The 19,716-nt window shown below is 39.6% G+C and overlaps 2 protein-coding genes across 2 annotated transcripts in view; one reads left to right on the forward strand and one right to left on the reverse strand.

The window, feature by feature from the left end:
- The first annotated feature begins 41 nt into the window (after positions 1-41).
- Positions 42-19,592, forward strand: GPATCH11 (G-patch domain containing 11). Its single transcript, XM_082671919.1, has 9 exons — positions 42-173; positions 3,837-3,908; positions 4,827-5,053; positions 5,882-5,923; positions 6,697-6,817; positions 6,940-7,030; positions 9,032-9,148; positions 10,053-10,134; positions 10,847-19,592. Exons 2-9 carry the CDS (start codon positions 3,850-3,852, stop codon positions 10,900-10,902), a joined length of 795 nt encoding a protein of 264 aa, XP_082528045.1. The 5' UTR covers positions 42-173; positions 3,837-3,849; the 3' UTR covers positions 10,903-19,592.
- Positions 11,400-19,716, reverse strand: part of EIF2AK2 (eukaryotic translation initiation factor 2 alpha kinase 2) — a 40,140-nt gene continuing 31,823 nt past the window's right edge. Inside the window, exon 17 of the mRNA XM_082671918.1 lies at positions 11,400-11,538. The gene's annotated coding sequence lies outside the window, so the exon portion shown is untranslated. The remainder of the gene's footprint in view (positions 11,539-19,716) is intronic.

Consider the following 19,716-nt stretch of genomic DNA (forward strand, 5'->3'; position numbering starts at 1 on the left):
CTGCGCAAGCGCACTTAACCACGTCCGCCTGGCCCCGCCTGCCTCCGATTTCCAATTGACACTGGCCGCGGAAACTCAGATGGGAGCGAAGGCCCAGAGGTCCCGCGCAGGTTGGTGAGCGTCTGCGCAGCGCTAGCTTTCGCGAGCTGGCCTGGGGAGAGTACAGCTGCCAGGTAAGGAGCTGTGGGCCCCTGGTGAAATGATGAAGGGCGGTGATCTGTGCACTGGCTGTGACTACCCATCACACCATCACCAATATTCCCACCCGTGAGTGGTCGCGTCTGTGGCACGCTTGCACCTGGGAGGGGCGCGACAGGGAAGGGATCAGCGGCCCCTGAGAGGAGTGTTTGGGTCTGACGCGCTTCTTGTCACCTTTCTACTGTACATCCAACTACTTAGTCCATCTCTCCACTTGGATGTGTAATGGGACTCTCAGTACATGTGAAGCAGCACTCTTATTGCCACCTCCCTGTCCACTATCTGCCAAAAAACAAAACAAAAACAAAACCTGATGCTACAGTCTAACCGCTCTCAAAAACTGGTAACTCCATTCTTCCAGGTATTCAGACCAAAAGCCTTTTAGTAATCCTTGACATCGATCTTTCCCACCCCGCCGCCAATCCAGCAGCAAATCCCGTTACCTCTATCTTCAGAATATACCCAGAATCCGATCATTTCTCACCACTTACACTGCTGTCACTGTGCTCCAAGCCACCGTCATTCTGCCAGGATTATCACCTTGTGAAGTTTATCCTTATCCTTATGGGAACAGATGATGCTAAAGTATAGTGTACCCATAAAAAGGGGGTTTAAAAAACCTGTAACCCCTCTGCATAGCACTTTAGAGCTAAGTAGTTCCCTTAAAAATAATCGAATCCTATTTGCAGTAGAAAGAGCTCTGAGACCTGGATTTTTTGTGGTGTTGAGCAAGTCATTTAGCCATACTGAGTCTTAATTAAAGCAGGACTAACTGTCCGTACCTTACAGAGTGGTTAATGGTAATTAAATGGGATAAAAATGTTTGATACACTCGGTAGGTGCTAGATCATTATATATAAAAATACTGTTATTACAAATGAAGAATCTGAGGTTTAGAGACAGTGGTGAATTACCACAAGTGCTGGATATAATCTTACATACTTTTAACTTATTCTATTATAATAAAAGGAAAATTAGGCAAAACTAAGCTGTAATGTTTAAGGATGCATGTGTGGGTGATGAAACCATAAGGAAAAGGAAGTGACTGGAAGGCGTGTGACAGGGTAGGGGACAGGGAGGGCTTCTGGGGGGCTGACAAGGTTCTATCTGCTGATATGGGTGATGATTTCTATTATCTTTTGCTGTAGAACAAATTATTCAAGTTTAGCAACTTGAAATAACTATAATCGTTTATTATCTCACAGTTTCTGTGGGTCAGGAGTTTGTTAGTGGTTTAACTTAGCTTGGAATTTAAGAAGTTGTAATGGGGACTTCCCTGGTGGTCCAGTGGTTAAGACTCTGTGCTTCCAGTGCAGGGGGCGTGGGTTCGATCCCTGCTTGGGGAACTAAGCTCCCACATGCCGCACCACGCGGCCAAAAAGTAATAAACAATCAAAAAATTAAAATTAAAAAAAGAAGTTGTAAGGAAGATGCCAGCCCACAGTGAGCATCTGAAGGCTTGACTGGGGCTGGAGGATCCATTTCCAAGGTGACTCACTCATGTCACTCCCAAGTTTGTGCTTGTTGTCAACAGGAGGCCTCAGTTCCTCCTGCGTGGACTTCTCCATAGATCTGCTTAAATATCCTTACTATATAACAGCTGACTTCCTTCAGAGGGAGTGATCTAACTAACTTCAGAGTTAGAGTGATCTAAGAGCTGTAGTGTCTTTTGTGACCAAGAAGTCACACTCCACCATTTCTTCAATATTCTGTTGGTTACATAAGTCAACCCGTTCACTGTGGAAGGATGTTGCAAACCAAGAGGTAAAAATCACTGGGGGCCATCTTGGAGGCTACCACATGGTTACAAGAGTGTTTGCCTCATAAAAATGCACGAAGCTACACATTTATTTTATGCAGTTTTCTGTATTGATAGATTTACAAGAAGATTTTAAAAAAAGAAGACATGGCGACACAGGAAGAAAGTATTCCGTTACTACAAAATCAGAAATATAATTAAAGACCCTTCTTATCCTCATCATAGCTAAACACTGAGGATTTATGATGTTTGGGACACAGTGGTAGGCAGAGGGTATACAGGGGACTTATCTTTGTGGTTTACAGCCTAGTTGGGAAGATATACATTAAAAATATAAAAACCAGTACAGTAATACTGTTTTCATCCAATGTAATTGTCCAGACTCTTGGTTACAGTTGACAGAACCCCTGTTCAAACAAGCTTAAATAATGAGGAAACTTATCAGCCTATGTAGCTGGGAAGAATGGTAGGTCATAGCATTAAAGAAAGAGCTGCAGGAATCAGGGCCTTGAGAACTAGGGTTGGAGACTCATTGCCTTTAGGCCTGTCTCTATCTGGCTTCATTCTGCAGAACAGGATCTCTTCGAATGACCAAGAAGATGGCCATCCACAGCCCAGCTTCACATACTTCCAGTTTAGAAACCCCAACAAAGAGAGCTTCTTTTCCCTGCGATCCATATATTCGTATCATTAGGGAAAGAGATGCTTACTTGCCCTGTTTAGGTCATCCCCTCGCCTTTGCTAGGACATAAGGTACTATAACTGGCCATCTTGTGCCCAAGAGAGTATATGGTACTAAGATTGCCACCTTCCACTAGAACCACAAGGAGGGCAGAAGGCCGGGTTTCCAAAGGGAAGGATGGTGAGCAGGCCAAAACAGCATATGTGCACTGCAACAAGTGACTCCACTTTTGTATCCAGGAACTGGACCAGCAGCATTGACAGCACCTGGGCGCCTGTTAGAAATGCAGGACCTCAAGCTCCAGCTCAGAATCAGACTCTGCATTTTAAGAAGATCCCAGGGCAATTCATATACACAGTAAAGTTTCAAGTGTACTTTATAATTACATGATTTTAACTACTTCGGATAGAAACTGTCCTCAAAAGTGTTTCCACATAAGTGAAGTGTTAACTATATCAAGTTACAAATGAACAGCTTGAACATAAAGTGCTGTGGAGAGAGGCCTGAAGTGGTCAGGACAGGCTTTTGTGAAGGAGGGTAGCCTAGGCCTAGGAGGAGGGAACTGTCTGTGGTGTGTTCAGAGGGCAATGAGAGAGACCATGTGGCGTGACTAATGAGTCCTAGAGGAGAGTCAGAGGTCAGATTATGAAGGATCTCTCTGGCTACCATGTGAAAATGATGGTTCCTCCACTGCCCACAGGGTAAAGTTTACAAAGGATTTGAAACTGGCAAGTAACATGTCCTGACATGTTTTTAAAAAACCACTCTGGAGAGGTTCTAGAGGATGGGTTGGAGGAGGAGAGGCCAAAGGCAATGAGACCAATTAGGAAGCAGTTGTAATAGTTCAGGTGAGAAAAAAATGCCTGAACGAAAGCAGTGGTCACAACTATAGGAAAAAATGCCTATGGGGGATAATACGGAGGAAGAGTTGACAGAGGTTTATAAGAGGTCAGGAAGAGGGAGATAGTGGTGACGTTAATTTGGAAATACAGGGATGAAGGAGGTCTTGGGAGGGGGAAGAGAATGAGTTGTTTGGATTATTGAGTTTGAGAGCTCCACCCAGAAGGATGTCAAAAGGACACTTGAATATGGAGTAGAGCTCTAGAGAAAGGTCATGGCTGGGAATGCATACAGGTTTATTTCCATTTTGGTAAACTGAAAATTAGTAATCGTTACTTTATCCTATTTGATTTGTAGATGGTTTTGCCATATGAAGCTGAAAATGGCAGAAGAGGAGGACTATATGTCTGATTCCTTCATTAATGCCCAGTAAGTAAATATGCACACCCCATGAAATGGTATGTGTAAGACATTAGTGGAGACTTTTCAGCAACGCCATTGATTTTATATGTTTTTATTTTTTATAAATTTATTTATTTAATTTATTTATTTTTGGCTGCGTTGGGTCTTTGCTGCTGCGCAGCCCCCTTCCAGCTGCAGTAGGCAGGGGCCACTACTCGCCGCAGTTTGTGGGCCTCTCACTGCCGTGGCCTCTCCCGTTTCGGAGCACGGGCTCCAGGTGAGTGGGGTTCAGTAGTTGTGGCATGCAAGCTCCAGAGCACAGGCCCAGCAGCTGTGGTGCACAGGCCCAGTCGCTCCGTGGCATGTGGGATCCAACCGGACCAGGGCTCAAACCCATGTCCCCTGCATTGGCAGGCGGACTCCCAACCACTGCGCCACCAGGGAAGCCCTAAGCAATGCCACTGATTTTAAAGGTGAGGTTGGAAGTTAGTCTTATTGCTTCATGGAAATACTTCCTACATGTCTATAGTACAAAGATACTAGAAATCTCTTCTTCCTTTTTAATGCTAGGTGTTTTTTTCCTGCCCTTGATTCTTTTTATTTCCCTTTTCCAAGGATATTTACTGTTTTACTTCATTTCATCTCATCGCGTCTTAATACCTGCTGTCCAGCTTTGCTTTTTATTATAGCCAACCTCTTAGAAAAATTAGTTTGAACCTACTATTTCTAATTTCTTCAACTCTGTACTTTTAGTTTCTTACAATATGGTACCAGCCTTCATCATTTTAACTAACACAGCCATTCTCAAAGGACATTGGTTATGTTCTAACAAAGATGCTCCTAGAGGTAGCACTGAAATATTAAGTAGTGTCAAGTGAGTAAGTGGCAAAGCTATGAGAAACTTGCATGTACTGGTCCAAAATAACCTTTTCCCTCATTCTTCAGAGAAGATATCAGACCAGGCTTGCCAATGCTGAGGCAAATCCGAGAAGCCCATCGAAAAGAAGAAAAGCAACAGGAAGCTAATTTGAAAAATAAGCGGAAGAGTTTAAAAGAAGAAGAACAAGAGAGACGTGACATTGGACTGAAGAATGCACTAGGCTGTGAAAACAAAGGGTTTGCTTTGCTCCAGAAGATGGGATATAAAAGTGGTCAGGCCCTCGGCAAAAGTGGTGAGTCACAGCCAGAAATAAACAGCTGTAATTTATTGATGAGTACCAGTGATGACTCTTTAATCTCTGTCCCTCTACACAGAAATTGAAACAACTTAAGCTTCCTAGGCTCTTACTGTTGCTGGCAAGCTTATGGAGAACTTCCATCTTCCCACATCCACTTTAGACATGTGCCATCAAGAGCTGCTTATCTGCCCAGCTCGGCCTCAAAGGCGCTAACAAGTGGGATGGACAAGGCTTACAATGGAGGCAGCAGCTAAGAATGGTGACAAGAGAAGGGTTAAGAAGTACAGTGGCCCAAAGGACAGTGAAGCAACATCGAAGATGATGGCAGGACTCTGCCCTGCTTGCTCTGTACCTGTGGCAGCTGCCTGAGTGACCCCTCAGCTGGAGAAGCTCAGTTCTCACCTCTCTTTTAGGAATGAGATTGCTTATTAAGAGATAGAGGCCATATACGTATAGTAGCTTCTGTAAGCTGTTTATCTCCTCTCCTCTCCTTTATTGTCATTGCTTTGACCTTCACCTCGCAAGGCTTTGCTCTCTTGTGGCTCCCACCCTCCTGGATATATATCAGTGTTTTCACTTCTTAAAATCCTTCCTACCTTGAGGTGGCGTTGCAGGCTGTGGATCAGCCTTATCGAGGACTAAGTATTTGAAGGCAAGGGTGGTAGTTGATTGTAGAGTATTGATGTTCAGTTACAGTTTTGAGTATCATTGAAACTGAAGGGGATAAGTATAGAACATTATAAAGTTGCATACTGCACCTGCCTGTAGTTTGAGGAAGAATTTCTGAAGTAGTTTGTGTTTTGTTCTCTATTTTTTTTTTAGGAGACGGTATTGTTGAACCAATTCCTCTTAATGTCAAAACAGGTATGTAATTATTTTTGAGGCTATTTACCAGTAATAACAACTTACACTTAAATTTAGCACATATATTTGCTTAATAAATACTTTTTTATGGTGGTACTGTTACAGTTCTTATCATAAGACACCCTCAGTAAAATGTTTCTTAGTTAAATTTCTAGACCTTTTAAACTAAAAATACAAGTTTTAGTCAGTATAAAATAAAATTTTAATCATAAAAATAGGGGAAAAAGTGTTGTAACCATTAACAACACAAAGCTATTTTTGTCCACTGAGTGTCCTAAAAGTATCCTGAGACAGATGTATCCATTAAATGTTTTTCTTAATACTTTGGACAAATTAAAGAGAAAAAATATATACTTTATTTGTTCAGCATATTTATATGTAAGTATGACAGTTGATACTGTTTTCCCAATTTGAAAAAAATGTGTATAGTATTACCATCTTATTAGATCAGACCAATGATCTTTGTAAAAATCAAATTATGTGTTTGGGTTAAAAAAAATCTCTAGTGTTTTCTCCCATCCTTCTTATCAAATGATTTTGAGTGACTGTACTCAAATTAGAATTGCATTTAATCTGTAAGTATTTAGGGAATTCCCTGGCAGTCCAACAGTTAGGACTTGGCGCTTTCACTGCCTAGGGCTCGGGTTCAATCCCTGGTTGGGGAACTAGGAACCCACAAGCCGCAAGGTGTGGCCAGAAAAAGAAATTTTAAGTTGTCATGTTTTGAAATATAAAGTCAGTACATTTCTCATCAGTGTTTCCTGTTTGAGCAGGAAAAAGTGGCATTGGTCATGAGGCATTACTAAAACGGAAAGCAGAGGAAAAATTGGAAAGCTACAGAAGAAAGATTCACATGAAAAAAGAAGTTGAAGAAAGAGCTGCAGAACAGTTTCGGTATTTTAGCAGTTTATAGTTTCACCTTTTCTTTATTGTGGTATGTTTTCTGGTACTTGGACATATAAAATGGATGAAGAGAGCACAGACCTCTAGTGTACTATTTTTTTTCTTTGAATCAGAATGCGACTTAAAAATAAGCAAGATGAAATGAAGCTAGAAGGAGATCTTAGAAGAAGCCAGAGAGCCTGTCAACAGTTGGATACTCAGAAGGTAAGTCTTTTACCTGCTTTCAGTTTGGTAAAGTGTTTTGGCACCCAGTGTGATTTGCTGTGTATTTTTATTGTTAAAAAGAGAGAGAGAAAGAGAGAACTCCAAGCCTGGTGTATCTACCCACTAAAGCTTTCATTTAAGATGCATTATTGATCTATGATAACTGATACTCATAATAATGACTTGTTCTCTGCAGGAACCTGAGTAGTCTGAATTATCCTCTATGGGTAAATTACCATTTTTACACTTAACTGTTCTCCACTTATTTGAATATTGATTACTCAGGGCTATTATGTGTGGAAATTCTGTTCACCAGGATATTCGGTTAACCAGAATAGCCTATTTTCAGTCCATATCCAATACCATATGTGTCTCTAACTAGTAAAATCATGGTAGACTACTATCTAGTTCAGATTTGAATGGTTCTTAAAATTCAATTTTTGATTTGATTTCATTTCTTTTTTATTTTGATGGTTCAATTACCATCAAAATAAAATAACTTCATTTAAAGTCTCAAAAATGGAGGGCTTTGGACTTCCCTGGTGGTGCAGTAGTTAAGAATCCACCTGCCAATGCAGGGGACATGGGTTCGAGCCCTGGTCCGGGAAGATCCCACATGCCGCAGAGCAACTAAGCCCGTGCTCCACAACTACTGAGCCTGTGCTCTACAGCCCATGAGCCACAACCACTGAGCCTGTGTGCTACAACTACTGAAGCCTGCACGCTCTAGGGCCCGTGCTCCACAACAAAGAGAAGCCACCGCAATGAGAAGCCCGCGCACCGCAATGAAGAGTAGCCCCGCTTGCCACTAGAGAAAGCCCGCCTGCAGCAACAAAGACCCAACACAGCCATAAATAAATAGATAGATAGATAGATAAAAGTGGGGGGCTTCCCTGGTGGCACAGTGGTTAAGAATTCACCTGCCAATGCAGGGGACACGGGTTCAAGCCCTGGTCTGGGAAGACCAACATGCCGCAGAGCAACTAAGCCCGTGCACCGCAACTACTGAGCCTGTGCTCTGCAGCCTGCGAGCCACAACTACTGAGCCCACATGCCACAACTACTGAAGCCTGCGTGCCTAGAGTCCATGCTCCTCAACAAGAGAAGCCATTGGAATGAGAAGCCCAAGCACCACAATGAAGAGTAGCCCCGCTCGCCGCAACTAGAGAAAGCCCGCCCGCAGCAACGAAGACCCAACGCAGCCAAAATAAATAAATTTATTTATTTTAAAAATAAATAAATAAAATAAAATAAAGTCTCAACAATGGGGACTTCCGTGGTGGTGCAATGATTAAGAATCTGCCTGCCATTGCAGGGGACATGGGTTCAATCCCTGGTCCGGGAAGATTCCACATGCTGCAGAGCAACTAAGCCCGTGCGCCACAATTACTAAGCCTGTGCTCTAGAGCCCGTGAGCCACAACTACTGAAGCCTGCGTGCCTAGAGCCCGTGCTCCTCAACAAGAGAAGCCACCGCAGTGAGAAGCGCTCGCACCGCAATGAAGAGTAGCCCCCGCTCACCGCAACTAGAGAAAGCCCACTCGCAGCAACGAAGACCCAATGCAGCCAAAAAAATAAATAAATAAATTTTTTTAAAAAAAGAATAAAAAAGTTTCCTTCAATTAAAAACAAAAGTCTCAAAAATGTTTGTAAAATTCCCTTCATATGTAAATAGATTGCTGGAAGCAATCTCTCTTTTCTCTATTTCCATAGGACATTATTTTGAATATGTGTCGTGATACTGAAGATTTCCTCACTGATATGTATCATTTTATACCCATTAAGCTACTTATACCCATAGCTTCTTTTCCCTACTAGATTGTCAGCACCTGGGAGGCAGTATTCTAACTGGGTTTTGCATCCCCATAGTTCATAGTGCTTTACTCTTAAAGCAGCACTCAGTAAATATTTAATTGAGAGAATGAATTCATGTTGAGAGGAGCATACTTGTGATAGAGTTATGTTTAGCTGTGTTTAATTGGGAATAATTCTACATTTTCAGAATATTCAGGTTCCCAGGGAGGCATGGTACTGGTTGAGGCTTGAAGAGGAAACTGAAGAAGAGGAAGAGGAAGAAAAAGAACAAGATGAAGATGAATATAAGAGTGAAGACTTAAGTGTATGTGTTGGGACCAGTTCCGTAAGCCGCGCTGTCTCAGCCTTGGCACGATTAACATTTTGAACTGGGCAGTTGTTTGTTGTCGGGGGCCGTTCTGTGCATTGTGAGATATCTGAGAGCATCTGTGGCCTCCACCCACCAGATGTCCATTGCACTTCCCCCTTGTGACAATGGAAAACGTCTTCAGACATTACTACATTTTCCCCCGAGGGGAAAAAATCACCCCTTGAGAACCACTGCATTACAGGTTTATTTCATGAACCCCAGAGCAAAACTTAATATAATTTTAGCTTCAGTCTACCCTCTCACCTCAGTTTTAGTTTGGATGATGGATTAGCCGCAAATGTAACTTATGTTAATTTCTACCTTGTTTCCTGCTGAACTCCTGGAAGTGATTCTGAGTACCTCCCTCCCCCACCCACAAACAAAACAAAGCAAAAAGACACAATTCAAAGGAAGTAGAGATTATTCAAGAAAAGAATACACATTTCTATGGTTACTTTGTATAAAAGAGTATGTAGGAGACGTTCACAATTTGAAAACCGTATGTTCCACTTAACTGGGAGACCATTGATGAGAACTTTAGTGGTAGAGAGAGACAGTTTCAGCCAGATTTGTTGAAAGTAGAAGGGGTCTTTAAAGGATGCTTATTCTAATAGAGCCAGCCAAGATCTATTGTTGAAATGTTAACAAGGGGTCTCTGTTGTGTCTGACAGATGTGAAAATAGGGTAACTGGTAAACTGGGACATGTTCTAATATATTCTGCCCTTGACACCTCTCCTAACTGGTTGAGCGTGTAGTAGAAGATTTAGGGCCTTAGGGTAATTCAGCATGATCTGAGAGACCCGAAAACCAAGATTCTGTTCAATGTGAACTATTAATATGCTTGTATCCTATACCTAGGTACTGGAAAAATTACAAATATTGACTAGTTATTTAAGAGAAGAACATCTGTATTGTATTTGGTGTGGAACAGCCTATGAAGGTAAGAAGATACTTTATACTTTTTAAAAATATTGAGTACAAACACAAAACATTGATTTTAGCTTTGATTTTTTATGAAAGTCACATTTCCCATAGACAATGGAAATTTTTTTATTCCCTCCAAATGGCCATGTTGGATGAATGCTTTAAAGAAATAGTGGACAGAGAAATAATTGAGGGTTGATTAAAGGTGCTTTTAACTTTTCAGAAACTGAATGTGCAGAAGGGAATTTTTCAGTCTTCTATTTCAAAAGAAATAGAGTTTTTAATCACTTCAGGATGTTGAATTTTTTTCATGCTTTATTTTTCATGACTCTTCAGCTACCTGAAAAATATAGTAAATTTTTAGAACTAATTTTTTTGTATTTAGGTAGAATACTATCCCTGAACCATAAAAATCAGAATGTTGAAATCCACTCCATTGTTTCTTCATTGTAAGGAAAGAAGTGGTTTAAAATGCGTCAAATGTCTTAACAGACACAAGTGCTTTCTCTTCTAACACACTTGCCCAAGTCAGCTTTGCTAACTTGAATTTAAGGACTTTGTACATGAGAGGTGAAGAATTTTGAGTTATTGTTGTATCTTTTCCTGGTTTGTTTAGCAGAGTAAGAAGCAAACACAGCTACAAAATACATGTCATGTTGAAATAATTTTCTAGAATAGTATACTATGCAATTTGTATTAATTGTTCCTTTTCCTCACATAAATTACAGATAAAGAAGACCTGTCTTCAAATTGCCCAGGACCAACTTCTGCAGATCATGACTAAGATTATTCTCAATAAAGTAGAAGCTTGGCAAATGTTATTGTTTCCTAGACAGTTGAGCAGTTAGAATTTCCAAATTTTTGATACCAGTAAAGAAAGAGGGCCTTTATATGTTTCATTGTTTTTATACATTAGAAGTACTTTGTACTTTAGAATATAATTGTTCACTGGCTTCAAAAACATAATGGAAAGCCATTTCAGAACACAAGTATTATAGACATGGGCAATTACAATTTATGACTCTTTTGTGACGTTTATGGGATTTAAGGACACCAACTCTCTTATTCACTTTGGAACAAATTGAGAAATAAGACATAGGAGTTAGAGATCAAAATATCAGCTTTATTATCAATGAAATAAAGAGCTAGTTGACTTGTTCTCCAGTCATGCTCCCTGCGAGATCTCCCTGGTTAGAGAGAACTGCCGACCTTTTCTCGGAGGGACAGAGCCCATCTTTGCATTAGGAGACCATTAGCTTTCAAGGTGAGAGAACCAACCCCTCAGGGGTGGGGCCATACATGCTCAGTTCCTTTTCCCAAAATCACTCATCAGATGAGACACCTCTCTGTTGAGACGGAATGAATACAGGTTCACAGAGCTTGTTCCCACACTTCTCTCTTCCAAGGAGCAAGAAGTTCCCTTCATGCAAGCATGAGAAGGAGGGGAAAAGTATTCCCCTCAATAAGAGTAATGTCAGAGGCAAGGATCCATTAATAGTACTTAATTCTAATCAGTTTTAGAAACAAAGTAGTTATGATATTCCGTAAAATCGTTGAGTTTTCATAGCAATGTGTATATCCATTATAAGTGAACAATTGCCCATTTTGGCTAAAGAAACAATAATTAGGAGTAACCTTAAATATCAGGTGATCCAACTTCTTAATCCCTTTGACAACATTCCTAGCAGGTGGTAATCCAACCTCTGCCTTTATTCCTCCAGCCACAGAGAGCTCACTGCCTTAAAATGGACCGTTGCATTGCTGGGTAGCTCTAAGTCATTTTAAAAGTTATTTTTCTGTCTTAAGCTGAATTCTGCTTCCCTATAATTTAACCAGATATAGCTAAAGACATACCATGTGGCACACCTCTAGAGAACTCCATCTAAGTTTGGGCATCAAAATCATGAACTTTTTTAAAGTTCACAAGCTCAGGTGCCACCCTTAGTGACTTGATTCAGCTAGTCTAGGATAGTTTCTGGATATCTATTTATTTTAAAGTTCTAAGAATGTGTCTGATTATCACCTGTGGATGAGAACTAGTGCTCTAGGTTAAACTAGAGCATGACTGTTCTTCGGATCAAGTTGTGACCTCATCTGTACAATTTTACAGCTCACCTTTCAGTAGCATTGAGCAAGAGATCAGCCTCTTTTTATTATAAACAGCATACCTGACAACATAGCAGAAGCTAACCTACACTTGCCCAAATTAAGATAATCAATGGTATGAGTTGTATTAGCCTCTGACCTAATTTGACCTAGTTCACTTGTTCTAAAGTCTAACTTGGGGAGCTTTAAAAAACATGATATTACAAAGGTCCCACCTCCAGAGATTCTGATGTAATTGGTCACTGTGGCCTGTGTATCACTACCCTTGATTCTAAAATGCAGCAGAGGGACTTCCTGGTGGCACAGTGGATAAGACTCCACGCTCCCAATACAGGGGCCCGGGGTTAGAGCCCTGGACAGGGAACTAGATAACACACACATGCCGCAACTGAGCGTTCACATGCCACAACTAAGGAAGCTGCCTGCCTCAACTAAGACCCCATGCAATCAAATAAATAAATAAATAAATAAAATGCAGCAGAGCTTGAAAACGTAGTTAACTTCTGGGCCTCAGTTCTTCATCTAGAAACTGAATTATGAGTTTTATGACTATAAATACATATATAAAATATTGGAGCTTATATAGTTGGATAAAACTGATAGTTACTTTTTCCATTTAAAAAAATCGTAACATTGTATTAACAGCTAAAACAAAGTATATCTTCTTCTTGGAATTATAGTCACATCCTTTCCTGTCATTTCAGCCAACAAACCAACATTCATTTGGACAGACCCAACGCCATGTGGATAATTTCAGACAGAATGGAGTTAGGAACTGGCTTCCTTTTCTCCTCTTACTGACTGTAGGGCAACCTGCCCAGTGGCCTAGAGTATTTTGAATATGTCTGTGAACAAATATGCTGTGAATGTAGGAATAACCTTGATGGAACCCATAAGTCCACCAGAGTTGTGGTCTGCATTTCCAGGCCAGAGGCCAGAAATTTACTTGTTGTCATTTACTTTTGTTTATATTGTACTATGTTTATTTTCAGAGTCCTATCTAGAATTTCTAAAATGTTTCATTTTCCTACTTATAAACTCAAAATACTGGAGCTTTTAAAATTCAAAATAAATAGACTTTAATATACTAAATTGGTTTACCATACCCACCTTTACTTTGTTATTTATCAACATTTAATTGTTGAAATTTTACAGTGAACATTATTATTATTTAGTATTAGACACATTTTGCAGGATCAAGTATATGAAATTCTTAACACTTTTATTCCCTACTAATTCAAAAGCACTTACAGAGTTCCTGCTTAAATGCAGGGTAATACACTTGCTGCCTTGGGGCAAATCAAAATGAGAGAGCCTGTCCCTGCGTTCCAGAAATTTACAAGGAGGGAAACACCCATGCAGGAATAACTGAGCTCCAAAGCAAACTGGTAGGTACAATGCTGAAGAACTAAATAACTGAAGTATTAGGGAGAAGTTTCATTCCGAGTGGGAGATGGTAGAACACTATGGTAGCAGCACTGAATTTGGGCTTTCAGCATAACTTTGATATGCAGTTATGAGGAAGGCGTTACAATATGACCCAGCATTTCCACTCTTAAGTTATACCCAAGAGAAATGGAACCATGTCCAGATAAAACTCATACACCAATATTCATTGCAACATTATTCATACTAGCCAGAAAGTAGAAACCTAAATGTCCATCAGCTGATGAATAGGTGAATTAAATGTGATATATCCATATAACTGAATATCATTTGGCAATAAAAGGGAAAGGAATTTCCATCCATGCTATACCACAGATGAAAACATACTAAGTGAAAAAGACCACATACTGTATGATTCCATTTACACAAAATGTCCAGAATAGGCAAGTCTATGGAGATAGAAAGTAGATTGGTGGTTGCCTAGAGTTGGAGGAAGATGAGGAATGGCTGCTAATGGGTACAGGGTTTCTTTTTGGAGTGACAAAAATGTTTAAAAATTGATTGTGGTGATGGTTGCACAACTCTGAATATACTAAACACCATTGAACTGTATACTTTAAATGGGGTGAATTTTATGGTATGTGAATTATGTCTCAATAAAGCTGTTACTTAAAAAAAAGATTGAAGGGAATTTCAGGTAGAAACCATAGCCGAGCGCCACTGAGCACAAAAGCCTATTGAGGTGACCCTGAACAGACCTGTGTGGCTGGGGCCTATTCAGGTAATGCTGAATGTGAGATGCAGAACGGGAGCCCCCAGAGGAGCACAGCCCTGCCAACACTTTGACTTGAGCCCAGTGAAACCCATTTCAGACTTCAGGCCTCCTGAACTGTAAGAGAATAAATGTGTGTCACTTTCAGTCATCAGTTTTGTGGTCACTGGTTACAGCAGCCCTAGAAAACCAATACAGGTCTCAATCAAACTGACCCCTCAAGAGCCACACATATTTGAGAGATATCTGATTTGCCTCAGAGTTTCACCCATTACACGGTTTTTAGTCAGAGTGTAAGCCAACAGTGGGGCCTCTGTACATCTATCAACTGTAGTCCCTGCATCTGTGACCATCCTGAAGACATGTCGTGACTGGGATAGCTCACGGTCACAGACATAGGGAGTGGACTGACATGATATAAAGAGTAAATATCTAAATGGAGGTGTCTGCTGTGCTTTTGTTTCTGAGCCCTCTCCTCTATGTAATCTCTCCCTGGGCAATCCCTTGGATTCAAAGTTAAGCATCAGGGCTTACCTCCAGATAACATACACATCTCTTCTGTGTATGATTCCAGTTCATCCCTTCTCTCAAGTTCCTCTCCTGCATTTCCTAGAGTCTGCTCTTCACCCTCCCCTGAATTTATGGCAGTACCTCCAACTTGGCATCTCCAAATGAGATCTAGTGTTTTACCTCCCAAATCTGCTCCCCCTCACCTTGTTGACATGTGAAAAGCAGCCCCACTATTGGCTTAAATTCTAACTAAAAACTGTGTGAGACAAAATATCTCTGAAATATGCATGGCTCTTTGACGGGGTTAATTTGATTGAGATTTGTACCTTCTTTAATGGCATCATACTCCTGGCACTCACCATCCAACCAACCTAGAGGTAATCTCTGATGCTTACATTTCCCTAAATCCTCACATCCAGTCAGTTGCCAGCTCCTCTTGGTTCTGTCCCCTCCCATTGTTCAGGCCCTCTTAGCCTCTCGGACTTCTGACCTTTCAAATATAGTCTTTTCCTGCTCCAACCCAGTCTGAACACTTTCAAAGTATAGGTTGGATCACACTCCTGCCTAAAAAAAAAAAAACCTCTTTGTCACCTTTGGACGTTACTGGGATGCCACTTCATTCTAAAAATTAATAAATATTTATCCCATCTGTCCCATTCAACTTTAGGGAAAGTTCTTCATAGAAGAATCACAGATGATAAATGTGAGAGGTTTGATAGAATCCAAAAATCACTATTTTGCAACCCCTAATGAAATAATGGATCCAGGCAATAATCATCAATGGCTGCTAACACCATTAGGTGAAAGATTGACAAGGAAGACTGATCATAGTAGATGACACCACCACAAGCCACCGACCAAACTTAAAATCACCGAAAGCAGAACAACCAGACATCATGGTCCTCCTGAAGTGAAGCAAAAGAAGGTATATAGTATCACCTAGGAGTATTCTCAGAAAAAAATTTCAGAACAGAATCAAATCAAGTTTCTAGATCTAACTAGACACCATGGGGATACCATCAGCCAAATCCTAAGTGAAGGAAATTCTGTAGGATATGTGACCTACTCCTTCCTCAAATAAATGGCAAGAGGAAAGAAGTTAAAAACGAGGTGGATGTTATAGAGTAAAAGAGACATACCAACTAAATGAAATGTTGGATCCTGACTTAAACAATCTACAGAAAGACATTTTTGAGATACGAAAACTCAGTACAGGCTGATTATTACATGATAGTTAAGAAAATCTTATTAATTTGTTGAGTGACAATGATGTGGTTTGGTTAAAATTAAAAAGATCTGTTAGAAATACATCTTTAAGTATTTACAAGTGAAATGATACGATGCCTGAAATTTAAAATCCTCCAGCAAAAGACATTTTTTAAAAGGAGGGGTAAATGAAACAGGAAAGACAGAATATTGATAGCTGTTGAAGCTGGGTAATGAGTACACAGAGTTTCATTATTCTAGTCTCTGTTTTTGTATATGTTTTAACACAAAAACGTATTAAAATATGAATAATATTGAAATCATTCCACATTCATAATGAAAAAGTTAGCATGCCAAGAACCTCAAGCTATGCTGAACACTCAAGTGGGAAATAGATGCTATGAGTTTCTCTCTCAGGTAGGTACACTGGATGACGGAGTCTGGGAAAAGCTTGCTTTTAGACTTCTAAACATTTCATACATAGGTGTGCATGTACGTATATATGTGTGTATACACATGTGTATGTACACGCAAGTCTGACTTCATAGACACGCAACCTGTGTGGTTGCATAAGGCCCCATGTTAATTTTTGAACAAGGGCCTCACATTTTCATTTTGCATTGGGTCCCACAAATTATATAGCTGGCCATACACACAAACACACACACTTTATGTGTGTATTTATACTAAATATACCTAACACAAATAACATACATGCTCTGAGTAAGCTACATATATATGTACCTATGTTAAATATGTGCACATTTAATAAAAAATATGTGTGGTTAGTAATAAAAATTTCCTAGAAGTTCTGTTTCTAGTGAAGCAGTTAGGTCACAATAGCTCTTCAAAATCTCTGCATGTATGTATGTTTTAATTAGCAAATAAGGTCCCTGGCCTTTGCCCCTCTCCTCCTCTGATAAGAGGGTACTTTTTTTTTTTAATTTATTTAATTTTGGCCGCGTTGGGTCTTTGTTGCTGTGTGCAGGCTTTCTCTAGTTGTAGCGAGCGGGGGATACTCTTCATTGCGGTGCATGGGCTTCTCATTGTGGTGGCTTCTCTTGTTGAGGAACTTGGGCTCTAGGCACGTGGGCTTCAGTAGTTGTGGCACGCGGGCTCAGTAGTTGTGGCTTGCGGGCTCTATAGCTCAGCCTCAGTAGTTGTGGCGCATGGGCTTAGTAGCTCCACGGCATGTGGGATCTTCCCGGACCAGGGCTTGAACCCGTGTCCCCTGCATTGGCACGCGGATTCTTAACCACTGCGCCACCAGGGAAGCCTGAGGATACTTTTTATTTACTATAGTTTTGAGGCTGAGAAAATATATACTCAAATAAATAAAAGCATCAAGGGATGCTTTATTTACTTCATAGTAGTAGAAATATTAAAGTGAGAGAAGGATATATAAAAGTATTCAATCACTATGTTGTACACTTGAAACTAATATAATAATGCAAATCAACTATACTTAAATTTAAAAAATGAAAGAAGGTAAAAATAAGGCCACATTCACACTAATTTGCCACATTCATTGGTTTTTCTTTTGAGTTTAGCCTTATTCATCAAATCCAGATAATATCAGTTTCTTAAAAAAGATTTCTCTCCACCCAGAAAAATTTCAAACCTACAGAAAAGCTCCAAGAATAATACAAAAAAACACTTCTATATTGTCCACCTAGATTTATCAATTTTTCAATTGTTAACATTTTGCCACATTTCCTCTCTCTTTCTATATATATATGTACTATCTTCCTATATATATATATATGTATTATCATTGATTTTTGCTGAACATTTGGAAGTTGCATATGTCATGCCACTTCACCCCTAAGTATTTCTGCATGCATTGCCTAGGAATAAGACATTTTCTGGCATGACCATAATATCATTATCACACCTAAGAAAATTATCAATTATTCTATAACATCATTTAATATGCAGTCTATATTCAAATGTTCTCAATTACCTGAAAAATGTCTTTTATAGCTATTTTCTGGGTTTTTCTTTTTTTTTATATCCAGTATACAATCAAGATTCAAGCATTGCATTTGGTCATTGCATTTGGTCATTATATGTTTCTAGTCTCTCTGTATTTAGAAGAATTCCCCTACTTTTTTTTTTTTTCATGATACTGACTTTTTGAGAAATCCAAGTTAATTACCTTATCAAATGACTTCTTTCAGGATTTGTCTAATCATTTCCTCATGATTAAATTCCAGTTAAACACTTTGGGCAAGAAAACTAAATAGGTGATAGTGTATAATTCTTACATCCCATCAGGAGGGTCATGATGTTAGGTTCTTCCACTTTCAGTGATACTAAATTTAATTACTTTATTATTGTGGTGATAAGAGCTTTCCATTTTAAAGATACATTTTCCCCTTTGTAATATCATCTGTCGGACTATATTTAAATCCTTTTGAGGCTCCTGTTTCCCAACGCCTTTTCAACCAATAATTTTAGTATCCATTGATGAACCTTGCCTTAATCAAATACTGCATGGGAGTTGAAGACCATATTAAATGCTTTTAGTAACACTTTTTAGAAATTGCTATAAGCCTTCACAAAAATATTATCTATTACTATGATTCTTCTGCTAAGCCTAAATTTGGCTCATTTTAAAAATTGTAAAATTATACGACAATTCTAGAACGGTAGTTGGATGCTATAAAGCTTAAAGGAACCCTCAGGTTCTTCCAATATACAGCTCATATTATTTTCCGGCATTCCCTACAGCAATTCAAGGAAACAAACTAGTATACCCAATGTTCCTCAAATCTATCTTTTCCAGAACGCATGCCATGCCCCTTGCCCATACTGCCCAAATGCTCTCCTCTCTATTCATCTAAATCCTTCACATACTTGGAAGTCTCACTGGAGTGTCACTTCTAAGCCCTGTGCCATGGGTCCTCAGCATAGAGTGATCTCACCCCTCCAGACTGATTGTTTTCTATGCTCAGCTACTGTCTTACAGCATAGTTATCATCTCTTTAAAGTGTCTGTTATAATAGGTACAAAATGTATTTAAGAGAAATAGAATAATTATGCAGTAAACACTAGTGGACTCAACAGCCAGTGTAAGAAAAGAAAGTTAACTGTTACCTCGGAAGTCCGTTTCTCCAATCACATCACTCCCATCCCTCCTCAGAGCCAATCACTATCAGAATATAATAATAGTTCTCAATCCTTTCCTTCCCTTTATTGTTTTACCACATTTGTTTGAATACCTAAGCACACATTTCACGTAGCATGTTCCTGAACTTTATACAGTATTTTCTGCAATCTGCTTTGTTTGCTTAATATTATGTTCCTGAGAGATGTGGCATGTTAGTTACATGCATTTAGTTACAGCATTTAGCTGTAATTCCTTCATTTTCACTATAAAACACTATATAGTATTCCAGTGCATGAATACAATTTATGTATCCATTCTTCTTCTGGTGCACATTAGCGTTGTTTCCTGTTCCTTTGACTATAATAAACGGCATTTCTATGAACATTCCTGTGCACATGTATGTAGCAATGGAACTGATGGCTTTTCAGGAATGGCAATATACATGTAACTTTGCTAGATGATACCAAATTGCTTTCCAAAGTGATTATACTTATCTTTTCATGGTT

This window comes from Grampus griseus (genome assembly GCF_964374135.1).
Source record: "Grampus griseus genome assembly, chromosome: 15".
NCBI lineage: Eukaryota > Metazoa > Chordata > Mammalia > Artiodactyla > Delphinidae > Grampus > Grampus griseus.